This window comes from Rhinatrema bivittatum, chromosome 1 (genome assembly GCF_901001135.1).
Source record: "Rhinatrema bivittatum chromosome 1, aRhiBiv1.1, whole genome shotgun sequence".
Lineage (NCBI taxonomy): Eukaryota > Metazoa > Chordata > Amphibia > Gymnophiona > Rhinatrematidae > Rhinatrema > Rhinatrema bivittatum.
The window spans coordinates 541,026,936-541,045,103 of record NC_042615.1 but is presented as its reverse complement, the minus strand read 5'-3'; the positions used below and the strand labels follow the sequence as shown (position 1 = coordinate 541,045,103).

Sequence of the window (18,168 nt, the reverse complement as noted above, 5' to 3'; positions counted from 1 at the left end):
AGTCGGAGGCCCCAAAATTTTAAAAAAATCAAAAATTAAAAATCTGCCCAAGACGGATGCTCAATTTAGCTGGCGTCCATTTTCCGAACCCGTGGCTGTCAGCGGGTTCAAGAACCGACACCGGTAAAATTGAGCGTCTGCTGGAAAACCCGCTGACAGCCGCCGCTTCTGTCAAAAAGAAGACGCTAGGGACGCGCTAGTGTCCCTAGCGCCTCCTTTATCGCGGGCCCTAATTTACATACCTGGGCTTTCTGAATCGCGCGCCCAGAAAACTGGCCTGTGTGCGAGTCAGGAGAACAGGCACTCGCCGGCTCTCCCGTGCGTTTTTCTGCATCGGCCTGATAATGAATTCAAAAGTATCATGATTCCTTCTTATGCTATCACCCTTCATCCATTCAGGATTTTTGAGAGGGAAGTACAGTCAGTTCAGTTGTGTGTATGTGTGTGTATGCGCATGTATGTGTGGGGCCTGTGCCTGTGTGTCTGCTTGAGTGTGCATCTGTGTATATGCATTTGCAGAAGCCTGTGTGTGTGTTTGTGTGTGTGCGTGTATGTGTCTCTGCCTGTACCTTGTATGTGTGACAATACCTGCCTGTGTGTCTGCTTGTGCCTGCTTGTGCATGTGCTTTTGAGTGTGTGCTTGTGCCTATGTGTCTGCCTGTGTGTGAATTGGGAGAGCTTCTGTGTGTGTGTGTCTTCTCTTGTGCCTGTGTGTGTAACTCTGCCTATGTTCATATGTGTGTCTGTCTGCATGTGTGCGTGTGTGTAGGTGTGTGTCTGCTTGCATGTGTTTGTTTGGGGGCTTGTGTGTGTGGGTGCCTCTGCCTGAGTGCTTGTGTGTTTGTCAGCCTGTGTGCATGTGCAAGGCAGTATCTGCATGTGTGAGCCAGTGTATGCAAGCCTGTGTATGCTTCTGTAAGCTTGTGCATGCTTGTACAAGTGTGTGCTTCTGTGTGCTTGTGCGAGCTTGTGTGCACTTTTGCAAGTTTATGTGTATTTGTGCACGCTGTGGGAGTTTGTGTGCACTTCTGCATGTGCGCCTATGCCTTCCTGTCCCTCTTTATGGGAGTGTGAGAGACAGGGCTTCAGAAACAGTGCATATTAGTGAACAGAACCTGGCGTTGCCCAGCTGTCTAGTCAATAATAGCCGATGTGTGTGCTCTTTTGTGTGTGTGTGCCTGTGGGTGTATGTGTAGATGTCTCAGCTTGTGTGTGTGTGTGTATGTGTATGTGGAGGGGCATGTGCTTGGTGTGTGTGTGGTGGGTGTCTATGCTTCTATGTCTGTGAGTCTGCCTGCGGATGAATGGGTGCCTTTGTCTGTGTGTATGTGCCTGTGTCCGTGTGTGTGTGAGCTTATGTGCATGTCTTGTGCATGTGTGTGTATGTGAGTGCCTGTGTCCCTGTGTGTGTGAGTCTGTGTTTGTGTTTTTGTGACAGTGCTTTGTAGACAGAGCATATTGTCTTTGCACAGTACACCTTTCACTGTTCTGGGCACCACCTATTGGCCACCTACAGATCAACTTACCGACCAATTGACTGATAGACCAATGCAAACATATGTAACAAGAAACAGAGCCTTTTCGGTTGTCGGCCCGATTTTATGGAACACTTTACCCGATCCTCTAAGACAAATACCAAGTCAAAAGGAATTTAAAAAAGCATTGAAAACTCACTTGTTCCAGAAAGCATTCAGGGATATTGAACCATGTAGTCAGAGTAAGTAGCACTAGGTGCGGTACTTTCTAGACATAATTTCTATTATGGATCAGTTGATATTTTAAAATATTCTTTATTTTACTTGTTTTAATTTTCTGTTCTTTAAGTTTTTAACGTAAATGCCAATTCCTCTTCCTTTACGTCACCTTAATTTTTATGTTATTGATAATAATATATTGTATTTTTATTCCTACTTTGTTGACATTTTGTTTAACTATTTTATTTTAGTTATCTTAGATTTAAACCTGATTTAGTTTTGTTTTCATAATTATATTACTATAAACCGCTTTGGTCAGTATTATTACTGGTAACACAGTATATAAATATACTAAATAAATAAATAAATAAATAAATAAACAAACAAACAAACAAACAAATAAATAAATAAATAAATAAAGTTAAAGAGGATAATTTTGTTACATCACAGATAAGTGCACATATTACACCAATAATCAAAAGGAACGTATGGGCATAAGCTCACTCTGAAAATTATCCTACTGGCATACATAAGTTACAGAGCATTTACATTTCCCATGTAACCTTATGCATGAACTTTTTAAAATTGTAAAGCATGCATGCAAGTGTCCTTACCCTGACCCTGGGAACACCTTTGCACAGCCTGCGAAAACTTAGACATGAACATGGCACTCATGGGTGGGCAGTTTTATAAAACCCCCATTTCTGCACTAAAAACAGTGTTGTCCATGCAGAGATACATTTGAAAATTCCCCCCAAAGTGCTAAAGTAATAATTGCAAGGCATACAGTACAAACAGAGATATGAGGGGAAGCAAAATGTAATTTGTGTCTAGATTTGTAAAAATGCTGAAATGTCCTCTAGCAATAGCACAATTATGGCTCTTGGGAGTAATACTCAACTGGATTATTTAATTATTTGTGTGTTTATTTCTTGGGTTTTGTTAGCTCATGCCTAATCAATGGATGGGACTTCAGCACTGCTTAATACGCTCCCATATTCTTCTTGACTGTCCTGCTTCCCATTCTCCAACAAGAGCTCAATTCCTTGATAATACAGATAAATGTATGGTCCCATATAATTCCAAAGAAAGCGAAAGAACTGTAAGACAGATGGAAAGATGATACATGCCTGTGCTTTGTGGAATGAATGTTTTAAGGACAACAAGGTTGTAAAGAGTGGTGTAGATTGCAAAGTTGGTATGGTGAGAAAATGTACACATTGGTTTATGGATATTAGGAGAGCTGCTGTGTTCTTCTGGACACTGATTATTTTCACACACAGAGCCTGCTTTTCTGCAGGAATCTGGGACTAGTTTGTCTCAAATAAATCTGTGCTTGTATTAGCAAGGAGTTAAGGACTTCCAAAATGTATTTTCCACGTTCTGATCTATTTGTTAAATTTTAGTCATCAATTGAACAACTAGGAAAGTTTACCAGCCTACAAAAGGTAACGATTCTAAGAGGCGACATATCCATGTGTGAACTACTCCATGTAACGTAATGGAGTTTCCTGTGGGTGCAAATTATTAGGCTACAAGGGAAAGGAACGAGAGACAAGGATGTAGAAAGAGAAAAAATAAGCAAAGGTACACAACATAATGGCTTTCTGAATAGCAGGGTGGAAGAGAAAGCATGCTATACATAAAATGGGACAATCAGCTCATTGATTTTTTAGTTTTATAGTTATAGTTCTTGTTTCATTTCTGTTTTTGTTTCTGTCTTTTGTACCTGTTAATATTTTTCATATTGTTTAATGTCATTTTGTTTTACTGTATCTCCCACCTGAGTTCTTTGTAAACCGGCATGATGTGTTTCACGAATGTCGGTAAATAAAAGTTAATAAATAAATAAATAATAAATAAATAAAATAAATGTGAAAATATTTTTTACATGATCTACAAAAAACAGACACAGGTAGGCAGGGGCACAGACATACATATTCATGTGTTTCTTTCTTGAATGCCTGGGCAGTGTTACAAAAGAAACAGCCAAGGGAAGATGAATCAAATCATGGACACTGTTTGAATTTTCCAATACGACTGTTGGAAACAGCAAAACCTAAAAAAGATGTTGGGAGTCACTACAACTGACCTGTTTATAGAAAACTCATTCAAGTGTAATTCTTCAGTTCAATTTAACCTATAACACAATGATTAAAAACTCATTTGCAGAGCTAGGTAAATTAATATGTTGCGCAGATCAGAATACAAATGAGAAAAACATCAAAAGGAAAGACCTCAATGGTCTGTTTTACCTAAGGGCAGTGGAATGACTTTTTAATTAGGGCATGTGCATTGCCCCCAACTGTCATCCTCTTGCATACATTCTTCATGTAAAGCATACAATGCTAATTTTGAAATCAAGTCAACACACTAATCCCAGCGGCTTCCAGCATTGCTCTGATAGCAATGCTGAAAGTGTAAACTACCAGCATTACTGACAGAAGAATCTTCCCTGAACTAAATTAGTCTAAACAAATCAAAATTAATCTAAAAGGATCATTTTAATTCTCTTGCTGAAAAAAAAACCAAACCAAAGGCTATGCTTGTTCCTGCTGCAATAGGAAAATAACAAAGAGAAACTACCGGTACTTTACTTTTTTTTTCTCAGCTTGCAGCCAAGCTGCAGATAAACCTCTCAGCCCATGGCTACATCCCTGTTTTCCCGATGTCTTTAAACAAATGCATCGTTATCTCTTATACTTAAATAAAATGCTCATTAGAATTCAAAACCTTGCCTCTTAATGGCTCCAGGCAGTATCTCCCACTCCAGCTCTGATGAAAAAGTCTACAATTGCTCTTTTTAAAATATACAGTAAACAGTATTTCATAGAAAGTAAATCATAATAAATTTTAATATCGCTTCCTAGCCAGTAATGTCCACTAGGTGTGAGTGTAATCAAGCAAATAATACATCACTGGCTTCTAGTCAATGTGGCCTCCTAAAGAGGATTTTCCCAGAGACATCACAAGATTCAGTATTTAAATGAGGCCCGGCGGTAGAAACGGGCAAAAGGAGGCGCTAGGGACACTAGTGCGTCCCTAGCGCCTCCTTTTGGCCCGGAGCAGCGGCTGTCAGCGGGTTTGACAGCCGACGCTCAATTTTGCCGGCGTCGGTTCTCGAGCCCGCTGACAGCCACGGACTCGGAAACTGGATGCCTGCAAAATTGAGCGTCCGGTTTTTGACCTGACAGCCGCGGGTCGACTTCAAATTTAAAAAACATTTTTTTTTTACTTTTTTTACTCTTCGGTGCCTCCAACTTACTATCACCATGATATTAAGTTGGAGGGTGCACAGAAAAGCAGTTTTTACTGCATTTCTGAGCACTTTCCCGGTGCCCGAAGAAATTAGCGCCTACCTTTGGGTAGGCGCTCATTTCTGAAAGCGAAATGTGTGGCTTGGCTGCACATTTTGTTTTCTGAATCGCGCGGGAAAACCTAATAGGGCCATCAACATGCATTTGCATGTTGAGGGCGCTATTGGGTTCGGCGGGTTGGACGCACGTTTTCAGCCTCTTACTGAATAAAAGGTAAGGGAAAACGCGCGTCTAATGGCGGGTTAACAGTGCGCTCCATCATAGCGCACTGTACTGTATCGGCCTGAAAGTGGCCAGGGCTATCTCCTTTGAAATGTAATTTACTCTGGCCAGGCAAGGAAAAGAACAATTTAATAAGCCACTAGCTTGCAATGCATCTGATTAATTAACATGCAATTGCATTTGCCCATAATTTTCTTTTTTTACACATTGTTGCAGATAGTATATACTAATTGCTATTAATGATTCATAGACTGAGTTCTGTTTCATCTCCAAAATTCCTACAGAATGATCAGAACATAATAGATGCATACTCCTATCTACAACAAGCCAATACAGATTTCCAATAGTTGTGCTCTCAGGCAGGTTGACAGCATGTTGAGCTGCATGAATAACAACAGTTCTTCTTCTCAAAGTAAAACTCACTATTGTTATTTCTCATATACCTCCAACAGCACACCAGCACTTCGTGACAGCTGTAAAAGTGATATTTGCTGATTCTCCTACGTGACAAGGGCAGAACTCCAAATTCCTAGTGACCTGTAAATTGCATTTCACAGAATCTTGCATGATTGGCAGTCCAGATTATTATTAATTATTATAGTAATGCAGTGGCAACTTTAGAAGTTGGTATAGTATACAGTGATTATAATGACTGCAGTTAAACATTCTATAAGATACAACTCCACAAAGTTAGATTAATCCAAGGGAAGTCTTACCTCACCCATCTGCTACATTTTTTGAAGGGATTAATAAAGATGTGGATAACTGTGAGCTGGTAGATATAGTATTGTGACGGCGGCCGGCCACAGCACCCCACAGCCGACCACAATCACCTCCCAGGCAGGTCCTGGTCTCCGCCACCGCTCCGTTGTCCCAAGGCCTTCTCTTCCTCAGCCCCGCCACCGCTGTGCGGCCAGCCGTGTCTGACACTAGGCTCACATGGCTCCTCCCCCTCCTTAAAGGAACTGCGCTGGAAGACCTTCTGCAGAACCCGGATGCACAGGGCCCCGCTGGTCCTATTTAAGGCAGTCCCTGCTGCTCTATCGATGCCTCAGCAACAGGTCTCACTCTCTGGAGTCACTAGTTGCTCTGCAGTTCCTACCTCCGTGTCTTCAGTTCCAGCCTCCGTGTCTTCAGTGCCTGCCTCCGTGTCTCCCAGCGCCGTCTTCATGTGTTTCTGCTTCCTCCGACCCTCGGCTTGCTTCTCTGATTTTGACTCGGCTCGTTCTTGGATTCTGTTTTTGCCTGCTGCCTGCCCCGACCATCTGCCTGTTCACCATTCTGCTGACTGCTGCTTGCCTCAACCTCTGGCCGCTCTTGCCGCCAGCCCTGACCACCGGACTGTCTAACCTGCCTATGTCTCTCACCTCCAGACCAGCTCACAAGAGACCCGCTCCTAAGTCCTGCCAGCCCCGGCACCCAAGGGCTCAACCTGCGGAGAACGAGGACTGGTAAAGGTGAAGGTCCAGTTGGGTCTCCATCACCTACATCCGCCTACCGATGTCGAGAGCCTATAGGGAGCCTCTAAAGGCAGCACCAACCTCGCCTCGCCAAGGATCCACATCTCGACGCAACAGTATTATCTGGATTTTCAGAAAATAAAAAGTCATGTGATAGAAGGCAATTTCCTATTTTGGATTGCGAGCTATTTGAAAGATAGGAAACAGAGAATAGGACTTTAAATGGTCAGTTTTCTCAATGCAGCAAGGTAAATGATAGAATGCTCCAGGAATCTGGACTGGGACTGGGGTTTTTAAACATATTTATAAATGATCTGTAAAAAGGAACATCAAGTGAGGTGATTAAATTTGCAGACGACACAAAATTATTCCAAGTTATTAAATCACAAGTGGATTGTGACAAACTGCAGGAGGATCTTGTGAAACTGGCCATCCAAATAGCAGATGAAATGAAATGTCGCCAAGTGTAAAGTGATGCAAATAGAGAAAAATAATCCAAATTGTAGTTATATTGTTGCACTGGGAGTGGACCCTTGGCCTGGTGCAGGATTGGTATGGCCCTCCGGTCGGACCCAGAGAGAGCCTGCCACCAAGAGGCAGAGCACAGGAGGAGACAGAGGCTAGCTGGAGCTTCACCAATAGCAACCCGGGGTTCCCTCAGGTTAAACGTTTGGTTACCCAGGCTGTCTGGCCTTAGGTAGACCTCGCAGGGTCTCCTAGAGAGAAAGTTCAAAGGAGAGCCCACCACAAACAAGTGTGCACGGTCGGTGCTCAGACAAGGAAGTCCAGAGGTCGCAGGAGGCCAGAGTAAAGTGTCCGAGTGTAAAGCGAGAATTAAGGCCAGAGTCTTGGTATGGATGGTCAGCCAGGCAGGGTCGGTAGCAGAGGTCAGTCTGGACGTAGTCAGGTCAAGCAGGAGGTCGGGTTCCAGGTGGCAGACGAGAGTAGTCGGTGTTCCAAGCAGAGGTCAGGGCAGGCAGCGATCAAGAAGAGTCGGAGTTCCAGGCAGAGATCAGGTCAGGCAGCAATCAAGGAGCAGTCAAGAACAAGCAGAGGTCAGTACCGTGAGATCAGTCCGAAGGGTACTACCAGGGATGGAGAGATGAAGGAGCAGGAGACGTTGGAACGGAGGCAGAGGAGACGCTGGGACAGGAGACACAGGAGACGCTGGAACAGGAGACACAGGAAGGCAAACTTGCTATCACTAACGGGCCGATACAGTAAAAATCCCTCTCTCCTGTGCGCGCGATACAGTAAAGTAATTTATTTAAATTAGGGTGTCCCTAGCGCCTCTTTTTGGATAGGAGCGGCGGCTGTCAGCAGGTTTGACAGCTGACACTCAATTTTGCCGGCATCGGTTCTCGAGCCCACTGACAGCCACGGGTTCGGAAACCGGACCCCGGCAAAATTGAGCATCCGGTTTTCAACCCGCGAGCCGCGGGCCCATTTTAAATTTTTTTTTTTTTTTTTTAAACTTTTGGGGCCTCTAACTTAATATTGCCATGATATTAAGTCGGAGGGTGCAAAGAAAAGCCGGCAGAAATTAACGCCTACCTTTGGGTAGACGCTAATTTCTTAAAGTGCAGCTTTACCCCTTATTCAGTAAGAGATAATAGCACATTGAAAACGCGAGGCCAACTCCCCCGAACCTAATAGGGCCCGCAACATGCAAATGCATGTTGCGGGCCCTATTACGTATTCCCGCGCGATACAGTAAGTAAAATGTGCAGCCAAGCCGCACATTTTACTTTAAGAAATTAGCGTTGAAAACGCGCGTCCAATTGCGGGTTAACAGTGCACTCCGCCGGAGCACACTGTACTGTATCGGCCTGTAAGTGATCACCCCGATTGCCAAGGCAAGGAAATGAAGTGAAGCACTTCCTTTTATACTAGACTCAATCTGGGTGTGCTGCGGAGCTAGGGCCCGCCCTTGGCCCTTTAAGAGGGCGGTCAGTCCGCGCGTGCGCCTAGGGGCGGGGCCGACGCCAAGGAGGACGCCGAGCCCCACCGTGAGGCCTGGCTGGAGCTGGGAGACGAGACGTCGGGGAATGCCGCCACGGAACACCATGGCCGGGAGGAGCTGGCGGCAGAGGTGAGGGAGGCCGTCCCGGGACTGGCTGGTGTGGAGGAAGGGTAAGCGGACCCGGGAGCGGGTCGGGCATGAGCGGGACGCGTAACATATATGATGTTAGGTTCTATATTAGGAGTTACTACACAGGAAAAGGTGCTAGGTATCATCATGGACAATATATTGAAATCCTCAGGTCAGTGTGCGGCAGAAGTCAAAAAAGCAAACAGAATGTTAGGAATAATTAGAAATGGAATGGAGAATATCATAACAACTCCATTTCGATTCATGATGCAACTCTATCTAGATTACTGTATGCAATTCTGGTCATCACATCTCAAAAAAGATATAGCTGCATTGGAAAAGGTACAGAGAAGGGAGACCAATTCATATGATAAAGGAAATGGAACGGCTCCCCTATGAAGAAAGGCTAAAGAGGTTAGGGCTCTTCAGCTTGTCGAAGAGACGGCTGAGGGGAGAAAAGATAGAGGTCTGTAAAATAATGAGTACAGTGGACCAGGTAAACACAAATTGGTAGTTTACTCTTTCAAAAATTAAAAGACTAAGAGATACTTTATGAAATTACTAAGAAGCACATTTAAAACAAATCAGAGAAAATATTTTTCTGGTAAAAGCAGATAGAATAGCTGGGTTTAAGAAAGGTTTGGACAAGTTCCTGGAGGAAAAGTTCATAAACTGTTATTAACCAGCTAGACTTAGGGAAAGCCACTGCTTATCCCTGGGTGTAAGCAGCATGGAATCTATGTACTATTTGGGGTCTGCTAGGTACTTTTGACCTGGATTGGCCACAGGATACTGGGCTTGATGGACCTGCGGTCTGACCCAGTATGGCTGTTCTTATGTTCTTAAGTTTACCCCATATATCCTCAACACTATGACTAGTTGCTGCCCAATAATAGGGACGTTATGCCAACAGCACATTTCACTATAATATTTTAAAACTCTTGCTACAGAAGGAGACAGGTAATATTCCCCAGAACGAGGGAGGAGATATTCTGTAGTCTAGACATTCGTACAGAAGGCTAGAAGCCAAATGAACGTCTTTGATATGCCTTCTAGGCACAGCTCTGGAGTGGAGGCGTAGCCTAGGGGTTAGAGCAGCAGGCTATGACCCAGTGTTCAAATCCCACTGTTGCTCCATATGGCCTTCAGCAAGTCCCTTCACCCACCATTGCCTCAGGTACCAAATTAGATTATAAGCCCTGTGGGGATAGGGAAATACCTACAGTACCTGACTGTAATGTGGTTCGATGTACACTTTAAAGTACCAAAAACTGGAATATAAAAATCTAAATAAATAATGATCAAAATATTGGGCTTGATTAACTCATCTCTTTCTGTATCACCTTACCCAACTCTATTTGGATCATCACAGTTATAAACATTTAGGTCTGAACTTTCTGGGTCAAGAATGGTGTCAAGTAAATTCCTTGCAGCAATAAACAAACTGTTGCTATAATAGTAACAGGAGACAGTTTTGCAGAGTCTTCAAACCACAACAGAGAAGAGGTTCAGAAGGTTACCTCACAGAAAGTGATGATTTTTTTTACCCCTCCCACCACAGGCAAAACATATGATTTGACCACAAAATGCAAAGTTGTTTCCCTGGATTTTATTTGAATTCACACAAGGAATACTTTTCCTAATTAGTCATTGAATTCTTGGCAGACTAATACCTTTCATCGAGTCATGAAAAGAATTATCCAAAAACGATCTTACACTTGGGCTTTCAAGTCTGCATAGGTCCATTCTTCAAATATGACCCACAGCAGCCCACAGGTTGTGATTAAAGAATACCCTGGAGAAGGTCTGTTACTGGTTATCAAGATCGTAGATGGGGCTGGAGCAGATGAAACTACAGAAGAGAATGTATGGAAGGAGCTAGGCAAACTGAAAATGGACAAAGCCATGGGACCAAATGAGATACACTCCAGGCTACTGAGAGAGCTCAGAGATGTTCTGGCAGGTCTACTGAAGCATCTGTTCAACAGATCCCTAGAAACGGGAATGGTGCTGCAGGATTGGAGAAGAGAAGTGGTGGTCCCGCTTCACAAGATTGGTAGCAGAGAGGAGGCCAGAAACTACAGACCAGTTAGCCTCACCTCAGTGGTTGGAAAAGTAATGGAGACTCTGCTGAAGGAAATAATAGTGAACTATCTATAATCTGGTGGGTTGCTGGACCAGAGGCAGCATGGATACACTAGGGGAAGGTCCTGTCAGACAAATCTGATTGATTTTTTTGATTGGGTGACTAGAGAATTGGATCGAGGAAGAGCACTCGTTGTGATCTATTTGGATTTCAGCAAAGCTTTTGATACTGTCCCGCATAGGAGACTTGTGAATAAAATAAGAAGCTTGGGAGTGAGTGCAAAGGTGGTGGCGTGGATTACAAACTGGTTGACTGAAAGGAGACAAGAGTGTAATAGCAAATGAATATACTCCGAAGAGAAAACCGTGTTAAGTGGAGTGCAACAGGCTTCAGTACTGGGACCGGTTCTGTTCAATATCTTTGTAAGCAACATTGCTAAAGGGACAGAAGGTAAGATTTCTCTATTTGCAGATGATACTATGATATTCAATAGAGTGGGCATGCCTGAAGGAATAGATAGAATGAAAAATGATTTAAGAAAGCTTTAAGAGTGCAAAGACTTGGCAGCTGGGATTCAATGCCAAAAAGTGCAGAGTCAAGAATCTGAGGTGTGCTAATCCAAAAGAGATGTATCTGATGGGGGATGAAAGACTGATATGAACAGACCAAGAGAGGGATCTTGGGGTGACAGTATCTGGAGATCTAGAGATGGCAAAGCAATGTGACAAGGCGATAGCTAAAGCCAGAAGAATGTTGAGCTGCTTAGAGAGAGGAATAACCAGTAAGAAAAAGAAGGTGATAATGCCCTTGTACAGGTCCTTGGTGAGGCCTCACTTGGAGTACCATGTCCAGTTCTGGAGCCCATATCTCAAAAGGGACAAAGACAGGATAGAGGCGTTCCAGAGAAAAGTGATGAAAATTTTGTGGGGACTGTATGTGAAGACCTATAAAGAGAAGCTGAAGGATCTGAATATGTACACATTTGAAGAGAAGAGGTGTAGGGGAGATATGATACAGACCTTCAGATAGCTGAAAGTTTTTAATGATGCACAACTGACAAACCTTTTCCAATGGAAAGAAATCAGTAGAACTAGGGGATCGCAAAATGAAACTCCAGAGAAGACGACTCAGAACCAACATCAGGAAATATTGCTTCATGGAGAGGGTGTTGGATGTCTGGAATGCCCTTCCAGAGAAGGTGGTGAAGATGAAAACAGTGAAAGAATTCAAAGGGGTATGGGATAATCACTGTGGATCCCTAAAGACTACAAGATGGAAATGAAGAAATGAGTGCATGGGGGTAACTTGCTGCTGTGGTGGTTACTACCCTTAACCAATAAGCCTTCATACTGTTGATGCAACTCCATCATCGTTCTCTGCTTCAATGGCAGGGAAAAAGGGAATTGGATTTAAACAGCAACCAATGAGAGCCCTGACTTCTATGGTCTGGGGAAACAAATAAGCATGGGGGTAACTTGCTGATGCAGCAGTTACTACCCTTAACAAATAAGCCTCATACTTTTGATGAAACTCAACATTGCTCTCTGCTTCAACGACAAGGGTTAACGGGGAATTGGATTCAAACAGCCCTCCAATGAGGGCCCAATTTTTACAGATTGGGAATCTGCTAAGCATTGGGGAAACCTGCACAGCGCAACAGATGCTACCATGGGCTTGGTGGGCAGACTGGATGGACCATTTGGTCATTTTCTGCCATAATTTCTATGTTTCTCTGTTTCTATGTGACTTTATCTTGGTAGCTCAAGCCCCTCATCATCACTGGACAATTCGTCTGTTGTTCCAACAAAAAGTTTCAAATGCTGCAGACAATCCAGTTTTCTCCAGGACCAATAAACCCATTCGAACTTTGCACTACAGAAAGGAAGGTATTTTAATTTGCCACATGACTTGGCAATGTAGCCAGAAAGAGACGAGAAAGCACAGCTTGTCAGACACATCATGTTTCAGAGACTTCCCCTAAGAGGATGCTTTTGACAACCACATGTTTACATGTTTGACTATATCATATCCCCTTTCTTCTACTGAAGAGAAAGATGAGAAGCAATTTACCGTAATGAAACTTTTCTAAGTTCTTCTACACTCAAAAGAAACATGAAGTCTCTTATTTGTATGCGATTAACTTCCTATTAACCAAAAAAAGCAATATAAATTTAATAGGCAATGCCAGCAATAAAAAAGTTCATTTTTTAAATAATTTCTGAAATGCTCACGTTATGTATAAAGAAATAAAATGAGGCACAGAAAAGACTTACTAAGGCTTTTCTCCTGTTCTGTATTTATGGCAACAACAGTGTACGGTTCTCCACTGCTCAGCTTTCCTCTTGGACCATTTTTTTATATTATGTCACTGCTCTCTGTTTTCATCTCTTTTGCTCTCTATGGGGCCCTCCAGTATCAGTTTAAAGATGGAACTATAATGTTTTCCAAGGGAAATAATATATTATTTTTAAGTATAATCAGTCAATCAATTAAAATGGCTAAACATCCCTAAAGAAGCTGAGCAGAGGAAAAAAGCAGAATGAGAATGAATGGCAATAGCATTTGCTTGAATAGACTATTTTCAACCATAAAGGACCATGTATGTACAGATATAAAAGGACAGCTTTTGTTTGGTTTTGGAGGGATTTGGCATTGCATTATTAGGGAGGGGTAAGTAATAAAAAAGGTACTACAAGGATATGCTAAATGCTGGCCACTACAACAGAATAAAACCATGCAGTTCCCACATAAGACCCCATGGGGATAAAGAAGAGAAGCATTTCCTCCCAGCCTGCTTATCTTTATTCTCAGCTTCCAAAAGCTCCTACATTTCCCTCTTTACAACAGGGTTGATGTAATAAGTCACGCTAAGCCTAGTGAGGGTTTTAACTGGCTTTTCAGGGCATATTTTCCCATGCAAAATTAACCCTGGTACTTAACAGGATTATTTGCATACAAAAAGCACACACTAAAAGGCAGGTTTAAAAGGCTTTCTAAGGTCAACACGTCTTCATGCAAATACCATCTTAATGACCCTATTAAGCATTACCTTTCAATGCAGGAGGGAGTGTTAAGGGTCAGACAGCTTTGTGCCCATTTCTCTAGCACCCAAAAATAAGCTCCTGGGTCAGAGGTGGTGTAAAACTGCTTGAGCTGTGGGCTCAAGGCTGAAGACAGCTCAGCATCACCTGCTGCCATTGGGGACACCCCATGATCACTCCCAGCCAGATGGGGGAAAACTCTGCGCATTCACCATGGGTAGCAGTGAAAACCTCTTGCCCACCCCCCACAAAACAAATGTAGTATTTACATGGTTCCCTGTTCCATTAGACATGGCAGGGACAGGAGAGAGCAGCCGTCTTGGGCCTCCTCTCCGGCATGTGGAAAGGCGTTTCCTCTCCTGCCACTGCCATCCCACCCACCCCGTGATGTGGATCCCGCTTCCCCCGGCTCCAGAGACTGAGCCCTGCCCGCCGCCGCTGCTCTACCCCTCTCCTTCCCAGCTCCAGGGACTGAATTCATTCAGCAGTGCCACTCCCTACCACTATTTCCCCCCTCCTTCTCATCGGCTTAGAGCTCGGCCCTGGCCCACCGATCTCGAGGACAAGAGAGACGGAGGGAGGATCTGCCTGCCTGAGCCTGACCCCCCCAAGCCTTTGCTTGTTGCTGGACGTCCTTTACAGAAAGCCTACGGTTACAAGTTACTCTCCCCAGCATAAGAACTGTTCAATGCTAGGGAAAGGAATAATAACAGAAAAACATGATATTCATTGAAGAACCACTACGAAAACAGTTAAATATGTTTAATTATGACTGTAATAAAACTCATGACTGTCACTTAGTATTGAGTGCACACATATCGTGTGACTTGCATTTTATAGAAGCGTCTGCTTGTTTTAATCATCGGTCGTCAATACTCAATTCTATTAATGACAACCTTTTTTTTTTTTAGCTTTTTGTTATTGCAAATAAAAAGCACTTATCTGAGGAACTATTCAATTGGTCTGGTACGATTTACAATACTCAATCAAACCGAATTGATTATTGACGACCCGATGATTAAAATAAGTAACAATAAGTGGACGCTTCTATAAAATGTAAGTCATACAATATGTGCACTCATCTAAGCAATGATGGTAGGGAAAGGAATAAGGCATTCCATTTTTTTAGTGTAGATTTGTAGTTCAATGGTATACAAATGGCCTACGACTAAAAACATGCGCTTTTTCCGTTTAGCATGGTTTGTTTGTTTTTTTGTTTTAAACTTACAGGGCATTTGCATGCCATCAGCTTGCTGCATTCAGCAGTACCGCAGGTTCTACCGCATGAACAAAGTAAACCCTGCGATAAAACTTAACGGGTTTCATTACAGTGGTCCTTAAGAGGCAATTTATCTAAATAAAATATGGTTAGCTTCCCCGCCCCTCCCTAAAAAAAGAAAAGTTCCCTGATTCAAAATTCAGGGAATTTATTTAATTGAAAAGTTACAAATCAATAAAGTATTTTGAACTAAAATTTAAAATACAGCAGTCACCTTCTGGGTAAAGGCCCATCAAATCATGCCCAACAAACTCTTGGTACATACCATCAACACAATCACGTAAATAACCATCATAATCACACCTAAAAACCAATAACATAAAAATATATTTTTAAAAATACAAACCCTCAACTACAATGAAAAGCATATTTTCCAATACTAAAAATGCTAAACCAAATTAAAGAGATCAAAAAGCTCCCCATAATACTTCAGCCAACCCTCTTTATCGCTTTGGATGGATTGTCCCCCCGCTCCCCCGTCCCGTTTCGGGAGCTGCGGGAGCCACCTGCGAGGGGGAGGGGGAGCGCTCTTACCGCCGCCTGCTGGAGGGCGCCCTTGGTGTAGGTGCCGCCTCCCTTGTAGGTGATGGCCGGGATCTCGCGGCCGAGCAGGGCGCACTTGTGCTGGCGGGGCCGGCTGCTCGAGATGTAGTCCACGCGGGCCAGCACGTGGCTCTTGGAGGAGAAGGTGACGATGGCCACGCGGGTGGCCGTGGGCACCACGGGGAAGTCGGAGAGCAGCTTCTTGACGAAGCGCAGCTCGCTGCGGAAGTTGGCCGGCCCCACGCTGGACGACTCGTCCACCAGGAAGACCAGCTCCAGGCGGCCGCTCCGCTCCCGCAGCCGCCGCACCTGGCGCTTGAAGTACTGGCCCAGCTTCTCCACTTTGTTCTCCGTGCTGTCCGGCGGCGGCGGCGACCTCCTGGCCTCGGCGAGCTGCAGGGCGAGCGAGGAGGAGCCCGGGCTCCAGCCCGAAAGCGGCGAGCAGCAGCAGCAGCAGCAGCACAGGGCGAACAGGAGCCACATCGCGGGCGCCGTGCTGGTGGAGGAGGGAAGGGGGCTCGGATTTTGCTGGAGGAGGGGAGAGGGGGGGTCTCTTTTGCACCTTTACTGATGTCTTTTTTTTTTTCTTTTGCCTGGGGGGGAGGGTAATTTGTATTCCGTCTCAAGGCAGAGAACTGCACAGGCTGCTGAACGGTTTTCTCTCTCTCTTTCTCTCTCTCTCTGCCTGGACTGTGATTTCAGTGATACTTTCCCCCTCTCTCCTCTCCCTCTTTTAAACAGTAAAAATGTCTGAGGGAAGGGGGGGGGGGCAGTCACGGTGAGTTTCTTCTCTTCTCCCCCCCCCCCCCCCCTTGGGCTGAGTTGCTGAGATTGTGTGTCACCAGAGCTCCCGATCTGTCAGATTGTCAGCCTTCGCACCCCCCCCCCCCCCCCCCAACAAAAAAAAAACCCAAGAAGAAAACATCAGCAGCACCAAAGAGCCTTGATTGATCCCATATGTCTGGCGTGAGCTGCAGAGGCCTTCGTGGGGGATGGAGCCAGATACCAGAAGTGCCATTGTAATTGGAAACATTTTGTATTAAGAACAACCGACACAGGGGTGGTGGGTAGGGGGAGTTCCAGTCATCTTTAACACCTTCACCTTTGATTTCAGAGGCTTTGTATAAATTTACAGAAAGTGCCAGAAGAGGTGTGTGTGTGTGTGTGCTTTGTGTCTGTTGTTTTCATTCCAATGACAGATGCACAAAGAATGAGATAATCTTTGCTGACTCTATTCAACTTGCAGTTTGTATACCCGGTATGACAGAACATGAGATTTATTTTGTGTGAAGTATATTTTCTTTGAAAGAAACCAGAAGTCTGGCATGTTGTAAGGTAGCTCAAATGAAAAACTTTGTGGTTGAGTTTCTTCTACTGATAGAGTAACTATCAAAAAGTGCCTGGCAATGCTCCTGTAGTCTGGTCTATAAAAGCCTTTCAGTGTGTGTGTGAGTGTGTGTATGCCTGCATATGTTGATGGATGCATCTGCCTGTCTGTGTGTGTGCCTCTGTGTATGTGCTTCTGCCTCTGTGTGTATGGGGGCCTGTGTGTTGGGGGGCTGTATGAATGTGTGTCTTCCTGTGCCTGAGTATGTGTCTGTGTGTGTCTCTGTGTCTGTGTGTGTCTCTCCGCTTGCCTGTGTGTGTGTGTATGCATGTGCATGCCTGTGTGTGCTTGTGCAAGCTTGTGCACACTTGTATGTGCTTGTGCAAGCTTTCATTCGTTTGGGCGAGCATGCATGTGTAGGAGCATGAAAGATGGAGCTTCTCATACAGTATATTAGTGAACTCAGGTTGTCTGGTCAATAATAGCCTGTGTATTTGTGCGACTGTGTATGGGAATTTATGTGTATATACCTATGGATATGTGTGCATGTTCCTGTGTGTGTGTAGGTGGGGGCTTGTGCCTGTATGTGTGTATGGGTGCATGTGTGTGTGTCTGTGTGTCTGTGTGCATATGTGTTAGGGGGAGCTTGTGTGTATACATATGTGTGTTTGTGCCTGTATGTGTTAGTCTATGCCTGTGTGTGTTTGTGACAGTGCTTTGCAGGCAGAGCATATTGTCTTTGCTCAGTGCATTTTCCACTGTTCCGGGTGCCACCTAATGGTCATAGATAGATATACAGAGAAACTGAGTGCAGAGAAGATTATCAGTCCACATAATCTTGTCAATAACTGGAATTTATTACTTCATACCGCAACTCTAATGTTATATAGTACACATTCAACTTTTAAGAGGGTCTCCTGACACGGACCCTGTGTTTCGCTGCAAGGTTGCGTCGGGAGGGACAAACAGATGAAGGTAACAAATCTGTAAATTAAACATAGAAAATTTTTAAAGGGTGGGACCACACATAAATGGGAGAAGCCAGTACAATAAACAAAACATAACGTACCTGTATCAGTAGTACATCCAAAAAGAACAGAAGTGAAA

The 18,168-nt window shown here is 44.1% G+C and overlaps 1 protein-coding gene across 1 annotated transcript in view; it reads right to left on the bottom strand.

Moving 5' to 3' along the window:
• SVEP1 (sushi, von Willebrand factor type A, EGF and pentraxin domain containing 1) overlaps positions 1-16,539 on the bottom strand; it is a 534,033-nt gene extending 517,494 nt beyond the window's left edge. The window contains exon 1 of the mRNA XM_029614894.1: positions 15,726-16,539. Coding sequence (XP_029470754.1) covers positions 15,726-16,217 — 492 coding nt within the window. The 5' untranslated portion in view covers positions 16,218-16,539. The remainder of the gene's footprint in view (positions 1-15,725) is intronic.
• Between the last annotated feature and the right edge of the window lie 1,629 nt (positions 16,540-18,168).